This window comes from Lineus longissimus, chromosome 14 (assembly GCF_910592395.1).
Source record: "Lineus longissimus chromosome 14, tnLinLong1.2, whole genome shotgun sequence".
NCBI classification, from domain to species: Eukaryota; Metazoa; Nemertea; class Pilidiophora; order Heteronemertea; family Lineidae; genus Lineus; species Lineus longissimus.
In genome coordinates this window covers 5,073,223-5,098,235 of record NC_088321.1, presented here as the reverse complement: position 1 = coordinate 5,098,235, position 25,013 = coordinate 5,073,223, and the positions used below count along the sequence as shown (strand labels likewise).

Here is a 25,013-nt window from a genome sequence, read left to right as displayed (position 1 = left end):
GTATTGAAACGAAATATCCCAAAAATGTACATGCCAATGTATATTTATTCGCACTGTACCTACACATTGCATAAGCTTTTCCCCATGTAGAAGTGTAATAAAGAAATACGAGACCAAGGGTATTTTCCCTACACTTGCAATGCGGATCGGGTAGAATCCAAAACTAGCAAATATAATCGACTTTCATAACTAGGATATAAATTTGTGATGCGTAAAATGCTTATTCAAATTGCAATGCTTATTTGTAATCATCAAAGGCCAAAGCGTTAAATAAACGCATCGATTGTCCTCAACATATCATAGGAGAGAGAGAGCCCGTCCACGCAGGACACTCGATAAATGAATTGCTTGTGGTGCGCATAGTTGGCAACGGCAAAAACTAATCCGCCTCCCATTTCATTGTGGAAATGTTGAGCACGTTGATCATAGTGTCGGACTTATCGCGCCCCCTGCTAACCAACATGCAAATTACCGGTTAATAGATTATACTGTCGAAAGGTGTCGAAAAACTGACGAAAGGTCTCGGAATTCAAGAACTCGAGACTTTACGAGAGGGATCGCCACTGAGCGTGTAATCCGATTAAGCGTCCCTGCACTTTACGAGTGATTGAGTTTTCCGAGAGGAAAACGAGAGTTAGTGTTCGTCGTGTAGTCTTCGATGCGATATAGCATGTTGACATAAAATTGATCAAGGTGATTTTTCTACCTTCCCAAAAAAGTCATTTTTCTGGAGTGGATAATCCAGAAATATGATCCAGTTATTTTTTTTTGGGGGGGGGGGAAGTTCACTTAGATGCTTCATACGTATCGTACCGTACCATAATATTTGTTTGAATCATTGTTATCAATGAATTATCACGAGTTGAAGTTGGGCAGTTTTGCGCCACCTTAACTGTTCAGGCCAGGTTTGGTCTTAAATTCCATCCACGCGCCGTTTTCGGGCAAATTCTCTTACTACGATGACGTGATTTTTTGCTCATTAACATAATGTTAGGCGGCAATTTTGAGAAGATTTGGCACGGTTCGGAAAATGCTTGGTTTCTTTTTTTTCCTGCAAACCACTGCTCAAAGCCGCTTGGCACAGATTAAGAATGACCTTCGCTTAGGCCTAACTACAGAGTAGCCGGGACAGTAGTAGCTCTGTACATTATGTACACTCTGTCCCTTTGAAAGACAAGGATTCATTGTCTAAGGTTCATGTACAATATGTCCCAATCATGCTGTGCAAACATCTGTTGTCTATGGCATAAAGATTCACTTAAAAAGTGTGGGAGTGAGGGTCATGTGTCCCCCATCAGATGCACTACCTTATGAATGTCAGAGAGTTATCATGGGATGTGAATATTGCATGTACCAGGCTACAAAATAAACATTTGTGGTACGCTGTCAAGGTTGTGACCGGGCGTTGTGACAAATGTTGGAGATAGTCCCAAGGTTATGTTTATTTCCTGGAGAAACTACCATGTACGAAATAGTATCATCTCCTTGATTGGACAACTTTGGAGTCCTGCTGATAAAGACCGTTCTCTGGTTGACCATAAGTGACTATGGCCATATCTTTTATTGGTATCCTTCACTGGTATGTTTGAGACACCAGACAATAATTGGCTCAATCAGGTATTCAGAGCCAACTTGCAGTGTTAACACATGGAATTCTCTTCTGAAGAGCAGGACTATGGTGGAAAGTCGTTCCACACTGTTGCTTTAGTTCAAACGACAGGAGCGGCCAAATTTGAAGTAACCATGAATTCATGACACTTTGCTTCCATTCCACATTTCCTCCATTTGCTTTCTCAGTGAAAACAATTTCAACCTTCCAGCAGCTTTTTCTACAGCAATGGTCATAAGACACGCCAGATGTCCTGTACTAGATGGACTAGGTTCAGAAGCAATATGTCACAACCTAATACCTCATAATGTGGAGGTCACCGACAGTAAATTAGTTGTTCAGTCTCCAAAGAGGATAGTCTGAGAAAGACAATGTAACAACCTTTTGTTACATAAAGATGGCTGTTCAGTCTCTGGTCTCGTGAGAAGGAAATCTGGGAGGGAGAAAGTTAAAACCACTTTTTTTCTCTTCTCTCTGTCATCAGATCCGATAAATGTTTAGAGAGGGCACAATGGTGTGCAAGATTCTGTCGCAGTACTCTGTTCATTTTGTCATACTTACAGTACACGGGATGTAGGTGGAGCTTGCAGCTGGAGGGCCAGAGAAAGGGGCCTATCCCTTACATTTATATTTACGAGGGACAGTTGGTAGGAGCAAGGGGATCAAATTAGTAGACATTATGCGACTCGTACTCAGAGACAGTCGTCATGATGCACCGAGTTAGGGACCTTGGTTCTTGTTAATATTTAAGCTGGCTCCTGCCTATAGTTTCCCTTTGATGCTCTTGTCTATCTATATCATTCATTTCATGCAGCTGACTGAACAAATTAACAGCATAATCAACCGTTGGTTACATGAGCATTGGTTACGTTGACTCGACTCGACTCGACGACACTGAGACAGCTAGGCCTAGACTAGAGGCAAACAAAGAAGAAAAACGTGCTTTATATTTCTAGAATATTTTTTTTAGAACTATGGGTAAAGTACTTTTAAATTTGTGTGAATGTCAAAGCACCATGATGATGTGCACCATACAGTATGAGAGTATCAGCAGTCTCTGGACTCCATATTTTCTGTGTTTCCTCATATTTCTGTTCAGATTCCCCAATTCACACATGATCAACACAAACTTCAGCTTGAACTTGCGGCCAATGTTTTGATCACGTGACCGCCGAAACTATGTTGCAACTGATGAATCGTACTATAAATCTACCCGCGTGTCCAACTCAAAATTTTGACATTGGATTCCTTTCGCTTTTATCTTTGGACGCCGAAAAGCTCGATTGCTGACATTATCAAAGGATTCTAAAGGGGAAAGATATTTGAAGCGTACTTGGCGATACTGGGAAAATATACCTCGCGCTAGATTTCGAATTAATCTGTGAATACTGTATAACACGGATTTTCGTGAAATAAACCGTGAAAATGTTCCTCGATACCAATTTCATGCAGTCATGTTTGTTTACGACACACGCGCAAATCATTTCCCGCGTAAAAATGATACTTTTGGCGGGACTCGAAAATTACGATTTTTCATGACGCAATTTCCCGCTAGGTGCCGACACTGTGAATGTGGTAAGAGAAATGCTTTATTTGGCGCTGCGATCGCTCCGTGGCCGGCTGACGAGACAAGACCACCATTTTCACTCCAAATTTGAATGACGCCCCCTATGGCCAGGTTTTCAAAATAACTTTTTTTACCAAACAATTTATTCATATCTGTAGACTTGCCACAGCAAATATTTTTTCAATACCTCTCCAAATATGTACTTGATAGTTAAAAAAAATGCACTCGTCTAATTGATAGGCCTGGACCCTCCAACCTATGAATATTCATTGGTGTTATTGTCTCTGACTGTAACTGTTCAGGCCAGGTTTGGTCTTAAATTCCATCCCACACTGGCACGTTGGATAATTCTGTGGCACGGAGTAGGGTAGCCGTGGACTTGCATCTGCGACTCTACAAACGAATTGTGGCTATAGCATTTTATTGCATTTTACATCGGTATCAGAAACGACATATTCCGCGAGTTACGAAATATGATATCTTATAATACCAAGTTGGGTTGGGCCATGCCACTCCATACTGAACTTCCAGTGGTATTGCCTCCGTTACCTCCGCCCGTACCAGCGAAGAAATACGTGTCATTTTTCTGTATATATATCGGGGCATGCAATCACTGCCCTATAATTACAGACTTATTATCTTTTTATTACTGCATTAGGGACAAGTAACTTCAACTGTCTTATTATCCGGGATCTCAATTAAGGCACAGGTTTTTGGGGTCGGTTGAGGGGCAACCTGCTGCGTCTTCTCGCTTCATAAAACTTGATTCAATTACAACTTGATTGCCAAACACGAAATTTCTAGGCCACGTGCTTGATGTAAATGAAGAGAAACCCTCTCATTGGTCAATGACTAAACCTTTTCAAGGTGACTTCGGCAATCGTCCGAAATTTCCGAACCAAACCAAACGACGGGCAGTAATAGCACTACTATACCCAAAAAGACTGCATACAAAAGTGCATGCTTTACTTTTCGTGAAGACGTGCGTTGTCTGTAAAGCTGTATAATGTCATTACAGTGATGGTCAAGATGCCCTGTCAATTACTAGTATATGTCAGTCATAAACTCCACATGTGTTGCAGTTTATCATTATGTACATACTAAACAAGCAATATCGTATCGTTACTAAATGAAGAAATTCAAATATTCACTCACAAGTTTTCTGTCTCATTTATTCATTCATAAAAAAATGGTTGTTATGAATTTGAAACACGGACTATATAAATTAACTGCTTATCACCGGACCCATTTTACAGAAGTACCCGATAGTTCTTAGTTTTCCTGAATTATCCTGTACCTTTACCTATCTTTGTGCCTTCCTTCATGATTTTAAAAAGGCAGGAACGGATAGCAGGGCAACGTCAAACTGAGATCGGTATAAGCAGGTCTAGTATTAGTGCATTGAATATCTTGAATACCAGAGGGCATAAGGACTAATGGATTTTAATGCGATTGAGACTTAACGTTCTTGCAAGCGGCAGTACACAGTGCTGCACTCTGAAAGTGAGTCGTACAACTATTGATGAAAGCGGTTTATTTGGACTTTCCCACACATATATCAGGCACACATCTGGTCAGTTATTCTTGTTGGGCGTGTCTTCCCAAGCTCTCTGTAGCATCGACTTGTTATGCTAAAAAGAGGAAATGAAATCTACAAAACAGTACTTCCCTGGGGTATTGGTCTCTTACTGTCACTGTCACTGTGCGCAACAAGGTGTACTTTGACCTGTTTGCGAATTGTGTTACGCCTAGACTCGCGCAGTACGTTTTTTTTGGATTGTGTTTGCTTTATTTCAAAATGCCACTTAATTTCAAATCGTTCACAGCAACCTTTTCTGCAACCTTCACAGTGGTGCTTCGGACCATTTTTTGGTCAGGTACACATGTACTCCTGTGTATCTGCAATGACTGCTCTCTAGCCCTGCCTTAACTTTCCTATATTCTTGGACCATACGTTCGCCAGCTAATTTCCTCTGCTCTCGTAGCTCCATCGCTTTTACAGTTCCATTATCAGCCGCCACTGATAATGATAATTGTTTGGGGCGAGAAATATCGAGGTCATCACTAAAAAATGTATTTAGAATGATCGTGTGAAATAATAGTAAAGTGCCAGTATGTAACGCGCCCGTTCATATGACTTACTGGTAACTACTTTGACGATAGATAGTAGCAACGACCTCCACTGTAAACCATTCGAAAAAGCCGTATATCAATAAAGAATGCCTTTTCTTTCGAATCTAAGTATTTTCTGTCTTCCTCTCCTATGGGCATGATTGGAACAGAATAGTGAGCATCTTAGATATCGACAGTTGCCATGTATAGCAACCCTTGCCTTTATTACGATAGCAGTCTTTTAAGACACCATCTTAAGGGATGGTACTCAACGAATTTGTTGAGCCTTTTCAGATATAGTATGGTACGTGAAGTGCCATATTTTTTGGGCCGTGAAAATATTGTAAAACCAGTGTCTTAAGTTTCAATGCGTACGTTTTCGCTCACTTCCTCACATTAATAACGTTTACTGGGTCTATTTTACCAAATGGCCGACACAAGTGGATGACGGAGCAAACCGTCCTGATCGAGGTGTCGTAAGTAAAAAGCAATTACTGTAAAATCTGACTTAAGAATCACTTCTGGATATCAGGATGTCCAACCCACTTTGGCAAGGTGGGTTGGTTAGTCTATTGTATATGCATGGTTTCTCCAATCATTGTTCAAGACCCAGTGTTACCGGGGTTAATGGGATGAGAGGCGGTACTGCCTGAAAGACACAACGTGAGTTCGCATTGAAGTACGGAGCAAAACGCCAAAGTTCCGAAGAACGGGAATTTATTAGCAGAAGAACAAAGATAAATATCAAATTACAATTTGATATAACTTGGTAACCATGGCAACCCCGGTTGCCACAACATCTTAGACCAAACATGGTCTTTATACATTCCTGAAATACATCAGTATTTAACTACTGCCTCCCTTGAAACAGCTAAAAACCACACAAACAACCGGGGAAGGATTTACTCAACTGCACGGGGTCTTGGTCCATAAAACCCACAGCAGTTGCTTATAATAGAAATCCCCCCTAAAACTAATGATAAACTCAGCTCTAGACGTTGAACATAACCCTAAACATAACTTCAGTAAGCCTAAATAAAAGCGTCAGTAACACGTGACCCAATCTCCACGACAACGGATTAATACCTGCTGCGCGCCCTGCTGCGCGCCCTCTATTGACCAAACTGACTAACTACGACGTGACCAGTTTTGGCCCGATCGGCCCGCATTCAACCCGACTATACGGCTCAACAACAAGACATTCTGTACTCTAAATACACTTTACTAAACCTACGGGCTATTGTTACGAACTACAACACCCATTACTATATCGTTAAAGAGCCAAAACATTCTTATGAAGCCAAAAACCTGGCTCGACCTGTGCGCTCTGACGGCACTCTGAATTCTGTGCGCTGCGCACTTGACGCCCAACAAAATCATCGAAAACTTAAAACACTTGAAACACTTGGCTAGTCGTGATACACATATTCTAGGGGTCTTTAGGCATAGAATACAGGTAATACCAAGGTACATACCTGAAAGACACAACGGGAGTTCGCATTTAAGTACGGAGCAAAACACCAAAGTTCCAAAGAACGGGAATTTATTAGCATACGAACGCGATCGAATCCCGCGCGCGATTCCCCTGCGCATGCGCGAACCCGGATCCTGCTGCCATCTACCGTTTCCCGAACGAACTGACGAAACATGTGAATTTGAAAAGGGCCTCCCTCTGTTAACTCCGTTACACAAGCATCAACAGATTTAGGTTTAGTTTATTGACTTGACTGGGCCTTGGATGGACATGATCATGTAGGCCTAATCGTTATTACTTTTCATAAAAGGAGTTTGTGTCATACCAGAATCGACCAGTTTTATATAACGGGTGTCACAAAAGAAAAATTTATTGTATTTAGTGCTTTATGAAAGCTGTTTTTCATCTAAGGATTTGTTGGGTGTTGAATGTTTAGGCCTATGAAATGCTTGGTTTAGCACGCTTCGTTTTCTCACACCTTCTATACTGCAAGATGAATCCCAAATGCCAGAAAAGGCTCGTGTCGGAGAAAATCAAGTACTTGCGCGACTTCGAAGAAGCTTTGGTAAATGGTGCTGTCACCTCATTGAAAGAATTTGCGGACCATTATAAGATTATACGCCAAATAGACGCCTTGGAAAATGAGAAGTTGCCGGAAAATGTGAAGTACACGTCTTAACAAACAGGGTGGATGAGGAAGGAAACCCTATACTTGACCACTGGGTATCTGAGGTTCTGCAACCATTCGTGGAAGGAGAGAAATTACTTCTTGATAGTTGACCATTTTCGACCCCACGTACAGGACAGAACATTTTGGATGCGGATTACTGAGATGTGGGGAATTCTGCAGTTGGTTCCAGTGGGCTGCACATACCTGCGGCAGCCGTTAGACCTCACGGTGATGAACGCGCGAAAGGCATGGAAGGCATGAAAGGCATGAAAGGCATGGCAAACAGCAAATACTGATGAGCAGGGCGGATGCGGAATGATTGGACTTTCAGATGTGATACGCGTTGTATATGGTGGAAGTTTAGCATGATCAGGGTGTAATGAACCTTCAAAACTGTGGCTAACAGCTAACTTTAATCTTCTCCGATCTGTGTTGGACTCCTATAGAACAACCCTACAGACTCCTGGACCCACCATTTTAGACATTTAAGAAAGTGATGTGTAATTAGCAAAACCCAATTCAGTGAAAAATAAATTAAAATTGGTCTTCGAAATTTTTTTTATTGGGACAACCTGTACAAGTTTTTGTACGCGACCTTGAAATTCAGAAATGATCAGAGCTGGTTTTCTCCTCTCAATAATTTCACAATAGGCCTACTTCCAATGTCACATTACTGGTGTCAGTTCTATGAAGTTCAAAGCCAATGACTACTAGGCCTATTTGCGTTTGATCAGAAAGCAGATAGTACATGTATTATTACAGATTATTACTGCATGTGCTGCCATGTGACCGTCATAGTAATGAAGTGGGCTGGTTTACAGAAGTGATGTTTTAAGTCCGATTTTACAGTATATCATGCTCTTTCAATCTCTAGGGTATTGAAGGTCTTGATTCTCTATAGCACTGAACCATTCTATCCATCACCAAATAGGCATGGGACCGTCTCCCCATGGGCAAGCTGACATCGGGCCAACATTATCTGTGGGGGGGGGGGGGGGGGGGGTATAAAGACATGGAGAATTGCAGTAGGCCTTAGTCTTCAGTCCCCACTGGTCTGTCTTTGGTATGATTATCCTCTCTTTGAAAGGACTATCTTTGCATAGACATCTTGGAATTTTAGGATGCTTTGGAGGTAATAATATTTGGAGGTAATAACAGCAACTCCAGATGCAGTCAGGACGATTGAAGGTGTCTCACTGGATGATACGAATCCTGGCACCAGTTGTTTTCAATATACTCGATATTTCAAACGCCTGGTGAAATCCACACCCTTCAGACAGATTGTAGCGGTAACAGAAAAGTGCCCAATCCAAGCATAGCTCTGTATTAAAAGCGAATTCGCACGAGCAACACAATGCCCTTCTTATGCATCATCAAGTCAAACGTGACATTCTGAGTGTTAGCCAAATGTGGGCCCTATTGTCAACAGTCATGTTCATCATTTAATAGTCCTTAGAGTTACTGATCTGGGCCAGACCTTTGAACAGGAAATAAGAAGGCACATTTTTACTTCCCGGGAAATAGTAAGTAGCAGGCTGAATCGCTAGTCGTGCGAAATCCGCTTTTAAGCTTGAATTGCCGAATCGCACGTTCCCGCTGCAAGTTTATTTTATTTCTTGATAAAGACACAAAAACACTACAACAAATCTAGAATGTTGAGTAGCAAGAAATCGATGTGGCTTAAAGGATCAAAACATCAGGAACTTCTTAGATTTTATTAAGACCTGTCTAATTGTAATATATCGCAAATCTGAACATAAACTACACAAGGTGTGTAAAGTAATCGGAACAGCCACCCTTCCCAGAGGATTGTACTGCTTTTTCTCAGGGTTTTGTATACGACATAGGAGTAAAAAAGCCTGATCTCAGGATGAAGGATACGCATGGTCATAACAAACAATGAAATCAAGTCATGATGTCCTTTTATATAAAGACTATGGTTTTGTGAAGTAGGCAAAGTCTTTCACCAGGCAATCTGCTAATGGTGAAGGAGTGGGATCGAGAGAAGTGGTTGATTTGTCTTATATTTTGGATTAAATTCAGCAGCGATTTATTTATTTGGATCGTGACAAGCAGTTGCGGGCATTTAAACTTGCGATGTGGCTGTCCCCACCTCTAACCAAGACCTCGGATGATTAGCTACATATGTTCGCAACATCTTTGAAATATTGGTATAAGTTGACTTATCCATTCTCCACAGGATCTGATTTAAAAGGGGCGGATTTAGGCCCGCATTTCTGACCATGGACGCACCGATGCTCTGGGATGCGATTTCAGCTATTTAGTAGGCATAAAATTCATTGAAATCGAGCCCATTTATTACGAAGACAAATTTCCAAAGTTTCGTCGGGACGGAACTTGAGCATAATGATTCTTAGCTACATGAAGTGGTACCGTAAGCGCCTGTTAATGTCAGAGATGTCAAATCTCCGGAAACTTCGGTCCTGAGATTCGTGCAGATATGCAATAAGAATCATAGGGGGTTGGGTTAGGTTTTCGGTCCTTCTTTGGAGCTTCCTGCCCGCATCCCGCCCTTCGTTCTAAGCCCGATCGCCTGCCAGAAACCATCCCGCCAACGAAACCGCTACACGACCCGGCCGCATGTCGCACTAGAAAATCAATACTGGTAATTTATGCGTAGCTCTGGCAATACATTCCCGCGCTTCGGTTTGATTGGAGGCCATTGCGCTGTTGCATTAATTACACTGCGTGGTCCCGCATACGGAATGCGGTGATCGGTAACCAAGCAACGGGATTGATCGTCTGTTCGCGGCTGTTCCGTTTATTGTTGTTGCCGGCCCATGATACGCAAAAGAACGTTGTCGGATACGGGACAATTTTAAAGGGGCGGAAGGAAAATTCAAGAGGGGCGGGATGGTTTAAGAGGGGCGGGCCGCCCTTTTTTTAATGGTGTGGAGAACACTACATCTTCTGACCCAGGAGAAAGTAAAACCAAACCAGGTACATCATTTATGACCCTGCATGGTAGAAACAGTACGACCTCACCAGGTAAAAAATGGCTGAGTCCTCACAAGGTAAAAACATGAGACCCTGGTGAAGAAAACTAAGACCCTTTAATGAGATTTGACCATTTGCTGATTTGTCGTGTGAAGGCAAATCATGGTTGACATCAGGAATATTTACTCCAAAGTATGAAAGATAAGCTAAACAACGTGTCGCCGCATGAACGATGCGGAGGAAGTGCCTTTTTTGCCGGCAAGTATAATTTCATTGTAAATGGGACATGCCTTTTTGAAGTGCTCGACACGTATCTGGATATTTTTGTACCAATGCAATGCCAAGAGAAATAACTGGCACAGTGGTCAGAACCTATAGTCATAATCGGCTGATCCAGGTTTTTACTCTTGATACATGTTAAAGGAAACACTTGGATACTTCGTCTCAGTGTCCTTGTGGAAGAACCCTCCCCATGACTGTGCCTATCAACTTCCTGCAACCCTAAGTATAAATCAGTACCAGAAGGCATCGGTGAAAGTTTTTGAGTATTTTCGTTTCTTGGACTTTCCCCTCATTGTTAGGGAGCGCTGATGAGAGATCGACACGTTTTTTCTATATTCCCTCTATTGAAAAGTCATGTATTGTATGGAAACACTGAACTATGAGGAGCAACCACTAGTAAATGTCATATGGGCAAAACTGATCCTGAGTCACTTTGAAAGGCAATCACGACAAAGAGTGATGGATGCCATTATGCTACAACTTGACAGATGGCTTCGTGTACACGTCTCTGGAGTCGGTTTCTGTTATTGAGCAACGATCGAGGCATTGTTGGCGCCAAAACAAAATGTCTATCAAAGTCCACCAAGGGCATTAACCAACTTCTTCGTACATTATGCATTACAACATTTACATAAAGATGAGTCTGAGTGGAAAGGTTCCGCCTCGGCCAATGTGATGTACATTATATTGGAGGGGAAGAGTTAAAGCAATAGTCTGCATCATGTACTGGCCCACAGTGCCTGCGGCGACACACCTTCATATTGTTTTTCGGTAATTGTTTCGAAATGTTTGGACGTTGTGGATACTTAACAACAAATTACAAGTCTAAGAATCCCCTAAAATAATCCGGGATGTCAATAGCAGAAGACTTATTCGTGAAAGTCGGTTACCATGCGGATGAACAGGGTGACTCACTGCAAGGCATAAGCAATATTATAAGGCAATCACCGAGTTTGCCTAAATCTGCAACCGTGTCTGGCGAGATATTACCGTACGCATTAAAGGATTTGGCGGCTTGTTATTGCAGGGGTGGTGTGGGGTGGGGGGGGGGGGGGGGGGGGTCACTCGGGTCCAGTCGATATCAAAAACGGAATAGCGTGATAGTTCAGTCAGATTTTGAATATTTCAATGTATGTACTATTTAATGATGGGAACTGATATAATTGCAGTGTGGAAGGTGATTGGAAATGGTAGCAGCCGAGTTGGCTAAATTGTAAACTCGAACTGTGATTAAAATAGCAAAAATACATTCGGAACCTACCTTCTAAATAGCCCCTCGCACGACTATGGCTGGCCACGGCATAACTCGGAATTGTGGTGCACCATAAATCGACCAATCAAAACCTCGGATCTCGTGAATTATGCCGCGGCATGAATAGGAATTCTGGACGGAAGTGTCATTTATGGAGGACGGAAGTAAATCGGAATTGTGGTGCACCATAAATCAACCAATCAAAACCTCGGATCTCGTGAATATGCCGCGGCATATAAAGGAATTCTGGACGGAAGTGTCATTGATAGAGGACGGAAGTAAATCGGAATTGTGGTGCACCATAAATCAACCAATCAAAACCTCGGATCTCGTGAATTATGCCCCGGCATGAATAGAAATATTGGCCGGAAGTACGATTATGCCGCACCATAAATAAAACGATTGCCACCTTCTCATTGGTCTAATTATGCCACGCCACAATTCCTATTTATGCCGTGGCATATTTCTGAATTCTGCCGCGGCATAATTCACGAGATCCGATGTTTTGATTGGTTGATTTATTGGGCACCACAATTTCTATTTATGTCGTGACATAATTCTGAATTTTGTCCACTCGCGCCAGCCATACATGACAGATCAGATTAGTTTTCTTACCAGCACAGGTTGGGTCTTTGTATTACCTGGTTTCAGTTTATTTACCGAGTTGGTTCTTATTATTTATTTATGTTAGGTCTTGTATTTTTTGAACACTCGTCTTATAATTAGTAAATTGATATACCAGGGTTTAATGTATTGTTTTCCTTCCATTTCGATATTTCTAAACCTTACGTCTCGTGCATTTTTTCTTTCAGAGAAAAGAGGTAAGCAATCGCCAGGAATAACCTAGATGGAGGCCTCGTCGTCATCAACTTTTGTTAACAGTCGGTCGATTGTCAGGGCAGGCGGTAGCAATCACCATCATCGATGTGATGAGAACAACTGATGAAATATGGATAATGATACGCTCACTTGAAAATTCAGTAAAAGATTGCAAATATAAATTGTAATTTGATTGAAAAAAAATTGGTTATTCATATAAATGCAGTAATCAACAATAATCTGTAAGAAGCATCCTCTGGCACCTAATTCGGTATAAAAGCATGATATGGTATTCTAAATACAAGTAAAATAGTGCACCTTTAAAGTCATTGATAAATACATTCCTTCATATTATATAGCAACACACGTTACATCCCCCGCATTTTTTCTTTCAGGGGAAATTGGTAAGCAATCGCCGTGAATCACCTTGATGGAGACCTCATCATTACTCTTTGATTACGGTCGGTCGATTTTCATTGTTGTTAAATTTAACGTTGTTGCAATTACCCAGTGCTTACAACAAGTGTCAATGGACCTGTTCACTAGATAGACCTATAAAACATGTCAGATCATAGCAACGGTTATCCGCTTGAAAATTAAATGAACAGCATAAAAAATGCTGTTGACACCCTGCGCAAGCCAAAGTTTACCCATGGGAAAAGGTTGAGTTCACCATTTTACCTTACAGAATTATTTTTCTGTACCGCTGAGAATTTATCTACACCTGATCGATCAAGCGCATCATGAGGTTCGCTGTAATCTAATACATTAAAATTGCGAACACGATGGGTTTTTTCGAATTGTGAGGAAAACAATGGCGAGCATTATACTGTGAAGGAAATTCGTGGTAAGTTACAACCATACCAGGCGAAAGCAACTCATTAGGTAGGCCTTTTAACCAGTCAATTTTATAGCCGCTCTTGGTTTTTATACCTCATCAGTTTCAAGGACCTTTTTTTGTCTAGAAGAGCTAGATTGATAACGGGTGCTGTGCCGGTCAAAATTGACATATTATATCGTTGTATTTTAAGTAATCTCCTCTATTGGGCTATCAAACACGCACATTACAAGTATATGTCTCCATTGACAGTAGCCTCAATCCGCATTTTACTCGAAATCAAGCTTTTGAAAAGAAATCAGGCGACGTGTCTCCCATTCTGCTGTTCCGAGCTGGGACCGCTGTAAAGCGGAGGTCATAAAAGTCACTCAGAATATGCGGAGTGCGAAATCCTGCACATCCGGGTCCTGAATGGTCATTTTTAATGGCGCGAAGAATAATGATTACATCTTATTGAATTGTGTCACAGGCAATATTTTCTTTAATTACACCTTTGATATATCTGTTAAAATAGCTTTCGATACAGCTGTCAGCGCGGTGGCTTTGCCATTGTTTGCCGGACATGCCGGATAGAGACTCTTTTACCACATTGTGAGACATTTGTAATGAGGCCGGGAATGTAAATGTATCCTCCTCTCAAACACAAGAACGTGCGCACAGTAGGTGGAAGCCGTCAGTTGGTTACCAGGAAGATTAATTTACTAGTCGTCGGGGCAGATATGGGACTTGGCAGTGCAAAAAGCCGGTTTTGGACTTTATACCATATCATGACCCCATATCCTCATGATATTGACCTGCCCATTGACATATATTAACTCTTCCATTTCCAGGGCAAAAGGTGGCCATGCAACTATCTACGGATGCAGTGAAGTAGAAGGTTACCGCAGAAAAAGCATTCACTAAAAATCTACGAATTTATTCGCTGAGACTGGCAGTCGGATCAAATTATGCTCGACTTATTACTCTGTAGAATCATGAAACATCAACTGTAGATTAAATTGATCGAGGTGAAAAACCAAGTTACGTCTAATTGTCATGTTTGCTTTCTTGCAATCTTATGCTAGATTAGTACTTGTGTTTGATTATCGTGGTTATGTTTATGATTTGTGAACAGATTACTTCGGATCACTTCACAAGAGAACGGATTGTATGCTTCACTTCAGGACAGTCACAACCAACAATGATGACTCGAGATCCTATGTCACAGCATGCATTAGAATGCACTGTCGACAAAAGTCACAACCAGATTTGAAGACTCGAAAACTATAGTCCCGACCAGAATGTTCTGAAAAGTGAAACAAGCGAAGGTAACTATGAGGACCAGTTGTATGTGTGGGAGCGGTCAGAGAAAAAAAAACTCTAAGTCGTTGATTCGGCAGCAGTAGCAGCAGATTTACAAGCGTTAGAGGGCTAAAAATGACTGCTCCTCACAGAAATAAAGACATAGTAAGAAAGATAAATCTAGAAAAGGACTTGAAATGTTGAACTAAAAACAGAATAGAAGGCAGAAAGGGGTCTTCCCAACCAAAAACAAGGACTAAAGTGACCTGGAATATAGAGATGGGACAGGGAACCAGTTTAGGGTTCCATGTCCCTTACAAAGTGCTGAAGTGTGGGAAATTTAAACTGAAAATGTAAAATGGCCATTACATACCGGCTCCCTAATTGTGTAGTGTTACACAATTACAATAATAGCAACAACATTTTAAGTTTGCACCAAACAAATATCGACCGGAGACCAGAGACCACTCAAACACCAGAGACCAGAGATCGCTCAACATGAAATCTGTAGTTAAGGACAAGATACATACAAGTACATGATATTACAAACAGCAAGCTTGCTTAATACTAAAGTGATCTTTAGGAACCAACAACTCACTGAAACCTAGTGAGTGATACAATGTTAAAGAAACGATAATAAAGCAAAGGGACGAACTTGTCCAATTTTGGGAAGAAAAACACAGAATGCAAGGTTCCAAAACATCACCATTAGACAATCAATTTAACCTCAACATAGAATACGATCCCAAATACCAAAATATAGTCCCAGATAACCATGGCATAAACAACTACTTGCACAAGGCAACAGCGATAAACTTTAGTTCAATGCTACAACTTTCAAATGTCTCAGAAACCATTAATTCACAAACATTGCCCAAGAAGATTGATCAGATCTCCAAGAAACAAACCATAACTTAGTTGATAACAGAATCTATAGACGCGCGTCAAATATAGTTCACCACCAAACTAAACTTGTCTCTAACAGACATACCGAACAGTAGATTGAACCTAGTCTAACCAAAACATTTAAACATTATAGGTTATCAAATTAAACTCAATACTCATAAACTGTGAGTCTTCACAAAACATTCAAGTACAATACAATATAAGGTATAAGCATTTATTACAACACTGTTAAAAACACCACTACCCAATTTAGAGATTTAAAGTGTCCTGGATATTTCATCCTTCAATCAACCAACGTGTTACTTAGTCCATTTCTAAGATAACGCACAGTTTTGTGATTGGCCTGACCAAGATATTTGATTGAGTTTTGACCTTAACACTGCGAACGTACCCATGTCTATCAGGCATCACTTCTAGAACCCTACCCAGTGACCAAGAGTTGCGTGGTGCTTGACTGTCCACTTAAATCACAATGTCATTGACGGCGATGTTTCGACGCTCAGACGACCACTTCTGTCTCTCCTGAAGCAAGGTCAGATATTCCTTGGACCACCTTTTCCAGAAAAGGTCCGCGAGGTACTGGATTTGCCTCCAACGCCTCCGACAGTAATTGTCGTCCTTACTAAACAAACCCGGCGGCAAGTTTGGTGTGACTTTCATCAGCAATAAGTGATTAGGCGTCAGTGCCTCTAAATCATTACATTGATCTGATGCCCTTGTTATTGGTCTATCGTTGATAATGGCCTCTACTTCGCACATGACTGTCCTCAGTCCTTCATCAGTAGTTACACTTTGCTCCTTCAGCACACCAAATAAACATTTTCGGACTGTCCTGATCTGTCTCTCGTGTACACCTCCATGATGTGAACCTAAAGGAGGATTAAAGGCCCAGTCAACATTGCGTTGGAGCATGCATTTGCTGATCTGCGCAGTGTTCCATCCTTTAATGGCCGCCTTCAACTCCTTTTCACTACTAACCAAGTTTGAGCCATTGTCAGAACGCATTTTCCGTACTTGACCCCTCCGCGCAATGAATCTTCGCAAGGCATTCATGAAGGAGTCAGTATCCAGTGATTCCGCAATCTCTATATGCACAGCTCGGATTGTCATGCACGTGAAAATAACTCCATATCGTTTGGCCATTGTGCGTGATCGGCCCCTTTTGACTTCAAAAGGACCAAACAGGTCGCAAGACACCGATGTGAATGGTGGTTCATTTGCAACTAGTCTTTCGCTGGGCAAATCAGCCATTTTCTGCTCTCCAACTTTGGCACGTTGTTTCCGACATAAGACACACTTTGAAATAACTTGACGGATCGCTGAAGGAGCGTTATTTAACCAGTATCTCTGGCGCAGTCTTGAAAGCATGTGATTCCTGCCTTCATGCATGACATCTCTATGGATCTGACGCAGAATTAGCATACCAACATGAGTGTTTTTAGGCAGAATGATCGGATGTTTCATTCCGTGAGGCAGCGCTGCTCTAGCAAGACGTCCTCCGACGCGCAGTAAATCATCAGCACTGTCTACTACAGGGTCTAACCTTCTGATTGAGCTACTCTGCTTAACAGGTCTTCCACTGGCGATAGAGCCCAACTCCTCAGCAAAGGCTTTTCGCTGAACGAAATTTAGAATTGACCTTTCTGAACTCTCTAACTCCTGCACAGTCAAACCGAGCGGAGCTTTATCAGAGGAGCAAACTCCATTGCGAACCCTGTTCTGTAACATTTTCTTAACTCTGAGAGTCCACGCAACTGTTCGTTTTAGTTTATACCAGGATGAGAAATGGTGTATGAGCTTATTCACCGAATCATCACCATCAAAACTGTCGCTAGTAACACCTATTGACTGAACCATGACGGATACTGGGGATTTTCTCACTTCCGGGTCATCAGTTTCTAGGCGCAATGACAGAGGAGGCAACACAGGCCACCTCTCCTCAGAATCTTTCAGAAAGTCAGGACCTCGCAACCATCGCTTGTTTCGGACAAAACTTTCTCCACTCTGTCCTCGAGAGGCCTCGTCAGCAGGATTGAGACTGCCAGGCACGTGCCGCCACTGCTCAGCCTTGGAACCTTCCTGAATTACTTGTAGCCTGTTGGCGACAAAAGTTTGAAAGCGCGATGTTTCATTGACTACGTACTTTACGACAGTCATGCTGTCAGTCCAAAAGTATGATTGCTCAACACTGATCTCCAACTCTCGCCTCAACATAGTGTTCAAGCGCACAGCAACAGTGGCCGCAGTTAGCTCAAGCCTCACTATTGAGACCTGCTTGAGAGGTGCCACACGTGACTTAGACTGGAGCAAGCAGCAATGTACAAGTCCTTCTGCGTTCACCGCTCGTAGATAAGAGGCGACACCATAGCCCGTTTCTGAAGCATCACTAAAATGGTGTAAAGCGGCGGAGGCTATCTCTCCAAACCCTTGAGGTTTCACACAACGATCTGCGCTGAACCCTGACAGCTTGGGCAAATCCTGTAACCAATCTCTCCACTGACCAAGGTAAGGCTCTGGTACATTGTCATCCCAGCCAAGCTTCAGCTTACAGAGTTCCTGCAAAATAGCCTTTGCTTTGAGTATGAATGGGGAAAGAAACCCCAATGGATCGTAGACTGAGTATACGGTTGATAAAATCCCACGACGTGTTGGAGGTTTTTCAGTAAGTTGAATCCTGAACCTAAAAGTGTCAGACTCCACGCACCATTGAACTCCCAAGGCACGTTCCACCGGCAGGCTGTTCTGTTTGATATCTAAGTCCTTGACACCCTTAGCCCAAAGCTCCTTAGGGATTGTAGCCATCACTTCCCTATCGTTCGAAATCCACGCTGTCAGCTTGAACCCTCCTTTATCACAAATGGTACGCAGGTCGTCAGCTAAGGCAATGGCTTTCTCAGTTGATGCTACAGACTTAAGGCAATCGTCTACGTAGAAATTGGACTGTATTGTGCTGGCTGCTTCAGCAAATCCATCCTTATGGTCATCAGCGGTTTTCCTCAGAGCATAATTGGAACAGCTTGGAGATGAAGCCGCACCAAATATATGCACCAACATTTGACACTCGATCATCGGCTTGCTTGGATCTCCATCTTGCCACCACAAAAAACGTAGAAAATTGGCGTCCTTATGTGCAGGCACCCGTACCCTGTAGAACATGGATTCAATGTCCGCTGTAATCGCGTCTTCCCCCTGTCGGAATCTAAGTAAGACTCCAGTAAGAGAGTTAGTAAGGTTCGGGCCTTGCAACAACTGATCATTTAACGATGTCCCCCCGTAGCGAGCTGCACAATCGAAGACCACTCTTAGTTTGTCTTTCTTCGGATGAAAGACGCCATGGTGCGGCAAGTACCACACCTTACCCTCCTGCATATCGTCTTCAGGCGCGACCCTAGCATAATCATTATCAAACAGTTTGTTCATGAACGTTTTGTACCTTTCATGAAAGTCAGTGCTTTTATGGAATTTTCGCCTCAGTGATTCCATGCGTTGTACTGCTTGAGGCCGATTATTGGGCATGCGCACGTTTTCATCCTTGAAAGGCAGACCAATAACATAATGACCATCAATGAACTCAACTGATTCTGACACTGATCTAATAAACTGTTTGTCATTCTTGGATGGCTGTTCCTGATCGTCAATGACCCGCTCGCTAAAATCATAATTTATGTGGTCTCGAACTTGTTCCTCTAGAGTCTGAACGGTCTGTACCGAAATCCGGTTCACCAAGGCAGATGAACACGAGTGATCATCATCCCCTGATGTGTTTAAAGGACCGTTGACTACCCAACCTAAGATAGTCTGCACAGCATAAGGGCCATTCCCCTGGCTTGGAATGACCTTCAACGGTTGCATGACATGGGGAACATTAACCCCAATCAAGAGTCCTACATCACTATCACATGACTGTAACGGTACTTGCTTCAAGTATGAGTATTTCTCAATGTCCGCAGAGGTTACTACATCCTTCCTGGTTACTGGTAAGCAAGACTGGGTAAAAACAGGTGGCAGGTCGGCTACATTTTCACCGTTCATACTAAGTACCTCTAGGCCCGAGATGACGTAGCTGTCCTGCAGTTTCTCTTGGCCCATCGTGCGGATGGATAGCTTCTTCTTGCACCCCGAGAGATTTAAGGATCTCATGAGTTCCTCTGTACAGAAAGTCGCAGTGCTTCCGGTATCGAGAAATGCGTATGTATCTATGCACGTATTTCCGTTTTTAGACCTGACCCGGACTGGAACAATGCCTACTGCAAAATCACGTTTGTCCCCGGCCCCCTTATCACGATTAGGTAATGCAGCAAGGCCAAGGGTGACACCAGATGGCTCGGTTGTACCATCAGCCTGGCTAGATCTGGACTGGACGTGAAGGATTGATGGGTGAAAGCGTTTGCAATGTGCGCAGCTTAGTTTTTGTTTGCAAGAGCCACGTTGATGCCCGTATACCAGACAACCATAACAAAGACCCTGCGCCCTAATGAAAGCGTAACGTTCCTTCAAAGTTAGTTTCGCCAACTCATCACAACTGTCCATGGCATGGTTGCTGCCCTTACAAAAAATGCAGGGCCTTGAAAAGGCGAGTCTCTTGTTCTGATTGGCTGTCATTGTCTGTTTAGGTTTACTTTGCGCGGAACCGGATTGTGAACTAACCGCAGTTTCAGCCACAGCGGCACTAGTAAGAGCTTTATGATCATGCTTCCTAGAACTTGGCTTTTTCGCGGTATGTTTGGCGTCTGATTGAATCGAATGCATCACATCGCGACCATACGTTGGATCAATGGCCTTTTTGGCCTCCTTGCGAACGAACATCACAAATTGACCAAAAGTCACATGCTTGTTTCTGTCCTTTGTTTCGTACACAATGTTGCGCCACTTATCGTGCAGATGAAAGGGTAACTTATAAACTAACAGTTTGATGTTTTCAGAATAGTTCAACACCTCCGCACCACGAACATTTTCTACGGCATATAGACATTCACGAAGAAATATTGCGTAATCGTCAAGCCCTCTTGGATTGTCCGCTCGAATGCTCGGCCAAGCTAGTGCCCTTTTTACGTACGCCTGAGATACAACATCAGTCTCGCCATATCTATCTTCGAACTCCTCGGACACCGCTATATACCCCAGTTTAGCGTCAAGGTTGGAATACCCCCTGACGATTCGGTGGGCTTCACCTGTTGTATATTGCGACAAATAGTTCATTCTCTCTTCGTATGAATCCGTGTAAGCACTTATCCTGGCATTGAACTGTCTAATGAATTGCGTGTACTCCATAGGGTTTCCACTAAACTTGTTTAGCTCTGAGGTTGGCCTTTTTAACTGCCTCGCTATAGCTAGCAAACCACTGTTATCTTCTTGGGCAACCTGATCATCAGATGGGTGAGGACGCGCCAGGCTTGGCATCTTACTGTCTGTGGCCTTAACGTTCCGAGGTTTAAAGTCAGGTTCCTTGTTTCTATGAACGGGGACGTCGCCTGGTGGCAACACAGGGTTTTTAGCAGAATATCGAGCGTGCAGATCCGTGGCTGGCAAATTGGGATTAAGAGACCCTGCGAGAGTGGGGGTACGCTTACGGTCTGCAGCATCCTTAGAAAGAACAGGAACCATCTCTTTTACGTGTGTACTCTCCGGTGTATCCGCAGAACTGGTACTGGTACTGCTTTCGTGTTCGAATTCTTCAAGAACTTTTGCCTTTGCGTCACATACGGCTATCTCAGTCTTGATGTTGAATTCTTCCACCTCCATATCAAAGTCTAAACGTTTTCGCTCCAAAGATCTCTTCTTGTCAAGGGTAGCAATTCTAGCCATCAGCTCGGCCCTTTTCGTAGCCTCCTGCATCCTGGATTGGCTGGCATCTGACTTTCTGGAACGCTCACTCTTGGATCTGACAACTGACCGTGGTTTGGGAATATCGTGTGCTAGCAACCACCTTTCAACCTGGTCCTTACACTTGGTGAATGTTTCATTGTGAACCAGAAAATAATGCGCAGTGTCCTCTATCAGATCGTCTGGAGTTAACATGGCCTGATATTCCTGGTTAAACTGCAGAAACTCCTCATAGCTCGATAACCAAACAGAATACTCCTTCCTTACAACCTCCACTGGCACATCCGCAACTAACACATGTTCGTTTAACTTCGCAGTGACGATCCTTAATATACGACACGAATCACGCCGACGTTTTTTCCTAACGTCTAAAGTATTCGCTAATCCTTTAGCCGTTGGTTTGCGGTCCCTCGTCGACCTCCGCATTCCTCCTGCAGCTCCCTCTGGCTGCTCCTCAGGTTCCGTCATAACGATGTTGAAGAAGTGCTCGAAAGTAGAAGTGATCGGAAGAAGAAGTGCGTAAATCCTCGAAAATCAACGTAAGGTAGAAGGACAGGAACTGAATCTTGAAACTTGAAACTTGAAACTTGAAACTTGTAGCGCTTGTAAATGATGTGGGAGCGGTCAGAGAAAAAAAAACTCTAAGTCGTTGATTCGGCAGCAGTAGCAGCAGATTTACAAGCGTTAGAGGGCTAAAAATGACTGCTCCTCACAGAAATAAAGACATAGTAAGAAAGATAAATCTAGAAAAGGACTTGAAATGTTGAACTAAAAACAGAATAGAAGGCAGAAAGGGGTCTTCCCAACCAAAAACAAGGACTAAAGTGACCTGGAATATAGAGATGGGACAGGGAACCAGTTTAGGGTTCCATGTCCCTTACAAAGTGCTGAAGTGTGGGAAATTTAAACTGAAAATGTAAAATGGCCATTACAGTATGTCCTCAGAGATTGTGCAGTTTTCATCGTGATCGTCGTTGGGACGTGCATAAAATGTTGTTCATCTATGTTTAAGCAGATTATTAAGAGATATACCCCCGGATATATCATCTGATAAACTTCAAAGTTAGAGCGGAGAGTCCCATCGTTCCACTGGTGGGAGATTACACTAAAAAAGAAGAAAAATATCAGAGGAGTCTCGAAAGCCACGTCTCATCATGAACTTGAGTGCGAAGAAGGTATTCAGAGACTGGTGCACACTATGACATTATGACTTTGAGTCATCATTGTTGGCTGTAACTGTCCTGCGCAGCATATTACTCTGTTGCAGCATTTAAATTAAAAGTACATGTATATCACAACATTAGAAAAATTGTACATTGCATAGAAAAAAGTTTACATTTCATCAATCACTTTTGGTGTGGACATCCCTGTTCATGTTAGTAGGGGCTCCGAGTGGTCTATCTTCGCAACTCGAACATTTGTTTAAAAAGATGATTTATTTATCTTGTGTGTGAGCCAGGATCCGTGTGGCATAAACAACATGATCAATTAATAATTCCATCTAGCAGATAAGACTAATTTAGTTATTGTTTGCTCTATCAGCCAAATGTTGGCAACTGCTGTCGAATCAGCACATTAAAAAGAGTAGGTATCACAAAAATATAGTTGGGAACGCCAAATACATATCCATCTATACGAAAATCATTAAGGTGTTCGCATGTCCTCAGTTCAATTCTGAGACTTGGCTCATAAACTTACCAACGATTGCATGCTGAGGCAATAATATATCAGTCTATCTGACAGTGATTACCAAATTGTGTGAAAACAGGATCAACTTTCACGAGATCCTTAGGATTAGGTCGTACGTACAATAGTAGTGATCGAAGGTATCGGAACAGTTGCATTCAACCGGCCCCCAGCAGAAGTCATTTTCAAACTGTTCTCGGTGAGTCTCTTTTTCATACTGATTGTTCTCACACAATGCAGAAAAAGGAGATTTGACTTTCGGTCCTTTAAAGCATTACACAAATACTCTGGAGTTCTTTGTTTAGTTCTTCTAGTGGAGTATAGAGTTGTCCTACCGTATTCTGTTAGTTTTTAGAACCGCGGTCAGTAGAGCGTATTTTAGGTCGACCTCCTCCATTGTAAGTTGTATCCTTTGCCGATAGTGGTTGCAGGGGCTTACTATTTGAATTTGGCAACTGCTATCTTTAAAAGATTTTGGATATTGGGCGTTCACAATTTTGTATAATCTACTTATCATATTGCGACATACATCTCTCAATCTATCCTTCAGATTATGCCATGGGAATTACTATTGCGCAAATTCATTTTATCGCCAAGAACATTCCCACTGAGAATATCTATTTGTTCAGGCCTATATTACAGCCCATGTATTTCATATGGTGGAGGTGCGTGTGTGCATGATAACGTCGGGGCCTGGACTGGTCTTCTGTGTTGTTTTCCCGACGTCTTCCGACCTGCACTCGCCTGGGACACAACTGAGGTCTTTTCATATATAAGCGACTATATGAAGTTGTGTCTTGCGCTCGCGGAAACTGGCCTGGGAGGCACGGGAAGACAAACTGTCAATACGCTCAGCCCCCTGCGAGCACTGCATGAACCTATCGTGAGGCCCACATCTGCCCCCGCGGGCTTAATTGGTCCCTCCACATGCAAAAATATTAGCGTTTAAAAGTATTAAAAAAGACACTAAATACACAAGAATGTCTCTTTAACCGAAAGAGCTACGCCTTTTATCGATAAATATATATTGTTATAGAACAATGTCTGTTAGATAAATATTTGAAAAAGAGGAAATGAAAAAACAATTATATTGTTCAAAAATGTGAAATTTTTCTAATAAAAAATCATCCGATTTCAAAATTTCTTGCAGCATCACAATCACAAAACATTGTTGACTCAAACAATTACAAAAATAAAGAAATTAACATTTTTCTTTAGTTTTTTTGCATTTTCTTCCTAAATTTCCGCTCCTCAGTTTTATAGGCTGAAGAATTCAGTTCTTTCAGAGATAAAATAAATTATATACAGAAAATACAATGGAAATTGGCTTAAATTGTGTATTTCAGGAAGAAAATATTGGGATAAGTTGCTTAATGAATATGAAAGAATATGAATCAACATAAAACATTGAAATCGGGTCATTTTTTAAAAAGTAGGAAAAACATAATCTTTAAATTTTTATCTTTATATCCCCGTTTTCCTTGTTTCCAAGACCTATCCAAAAAGCATTGTTCTATGACCAACATATCTATCGATAACTGGTAAAAACATGAAATGCGTAGCCCTTGTGGTTTGGGATATATTCTTGTGTATTTGGGGTCTTTTTACTTTTCAACAAGAGTACAAGTGGAGCGATGCAGTACTATTGTTGATGTTGAGAAAACTGACCGGTTTCGAGTTGAAACATTATGATGTATCTGGTCTCCCCTACTCTCTGGTTTACAGATACATTTCGG

General features: G+C 42.1%; 1 protein-coding gene across 1 annotated transcript; it reads right to left on the bottom strand.

Annotated features, from left to right (window-relative positions):
- Positions 1 to 16,230: 16,230 nt before the first annotated feature.
- On the bottom strand, positions 16,231 to 22,059 carry LOC135499209 (uncharacterized). The gene has a single exon (XM_064789870.1). The coding sequence runs from the start codon at positions 22,057 to 22,059 to the stop codon at positions 16,231 to 16,233; it is 5,829 nt and encodes a 1,942-aa protein (XP_064645940.1).
- Positions 22,060 to 25,013: the final 2,954 nt, after the last annotated feature.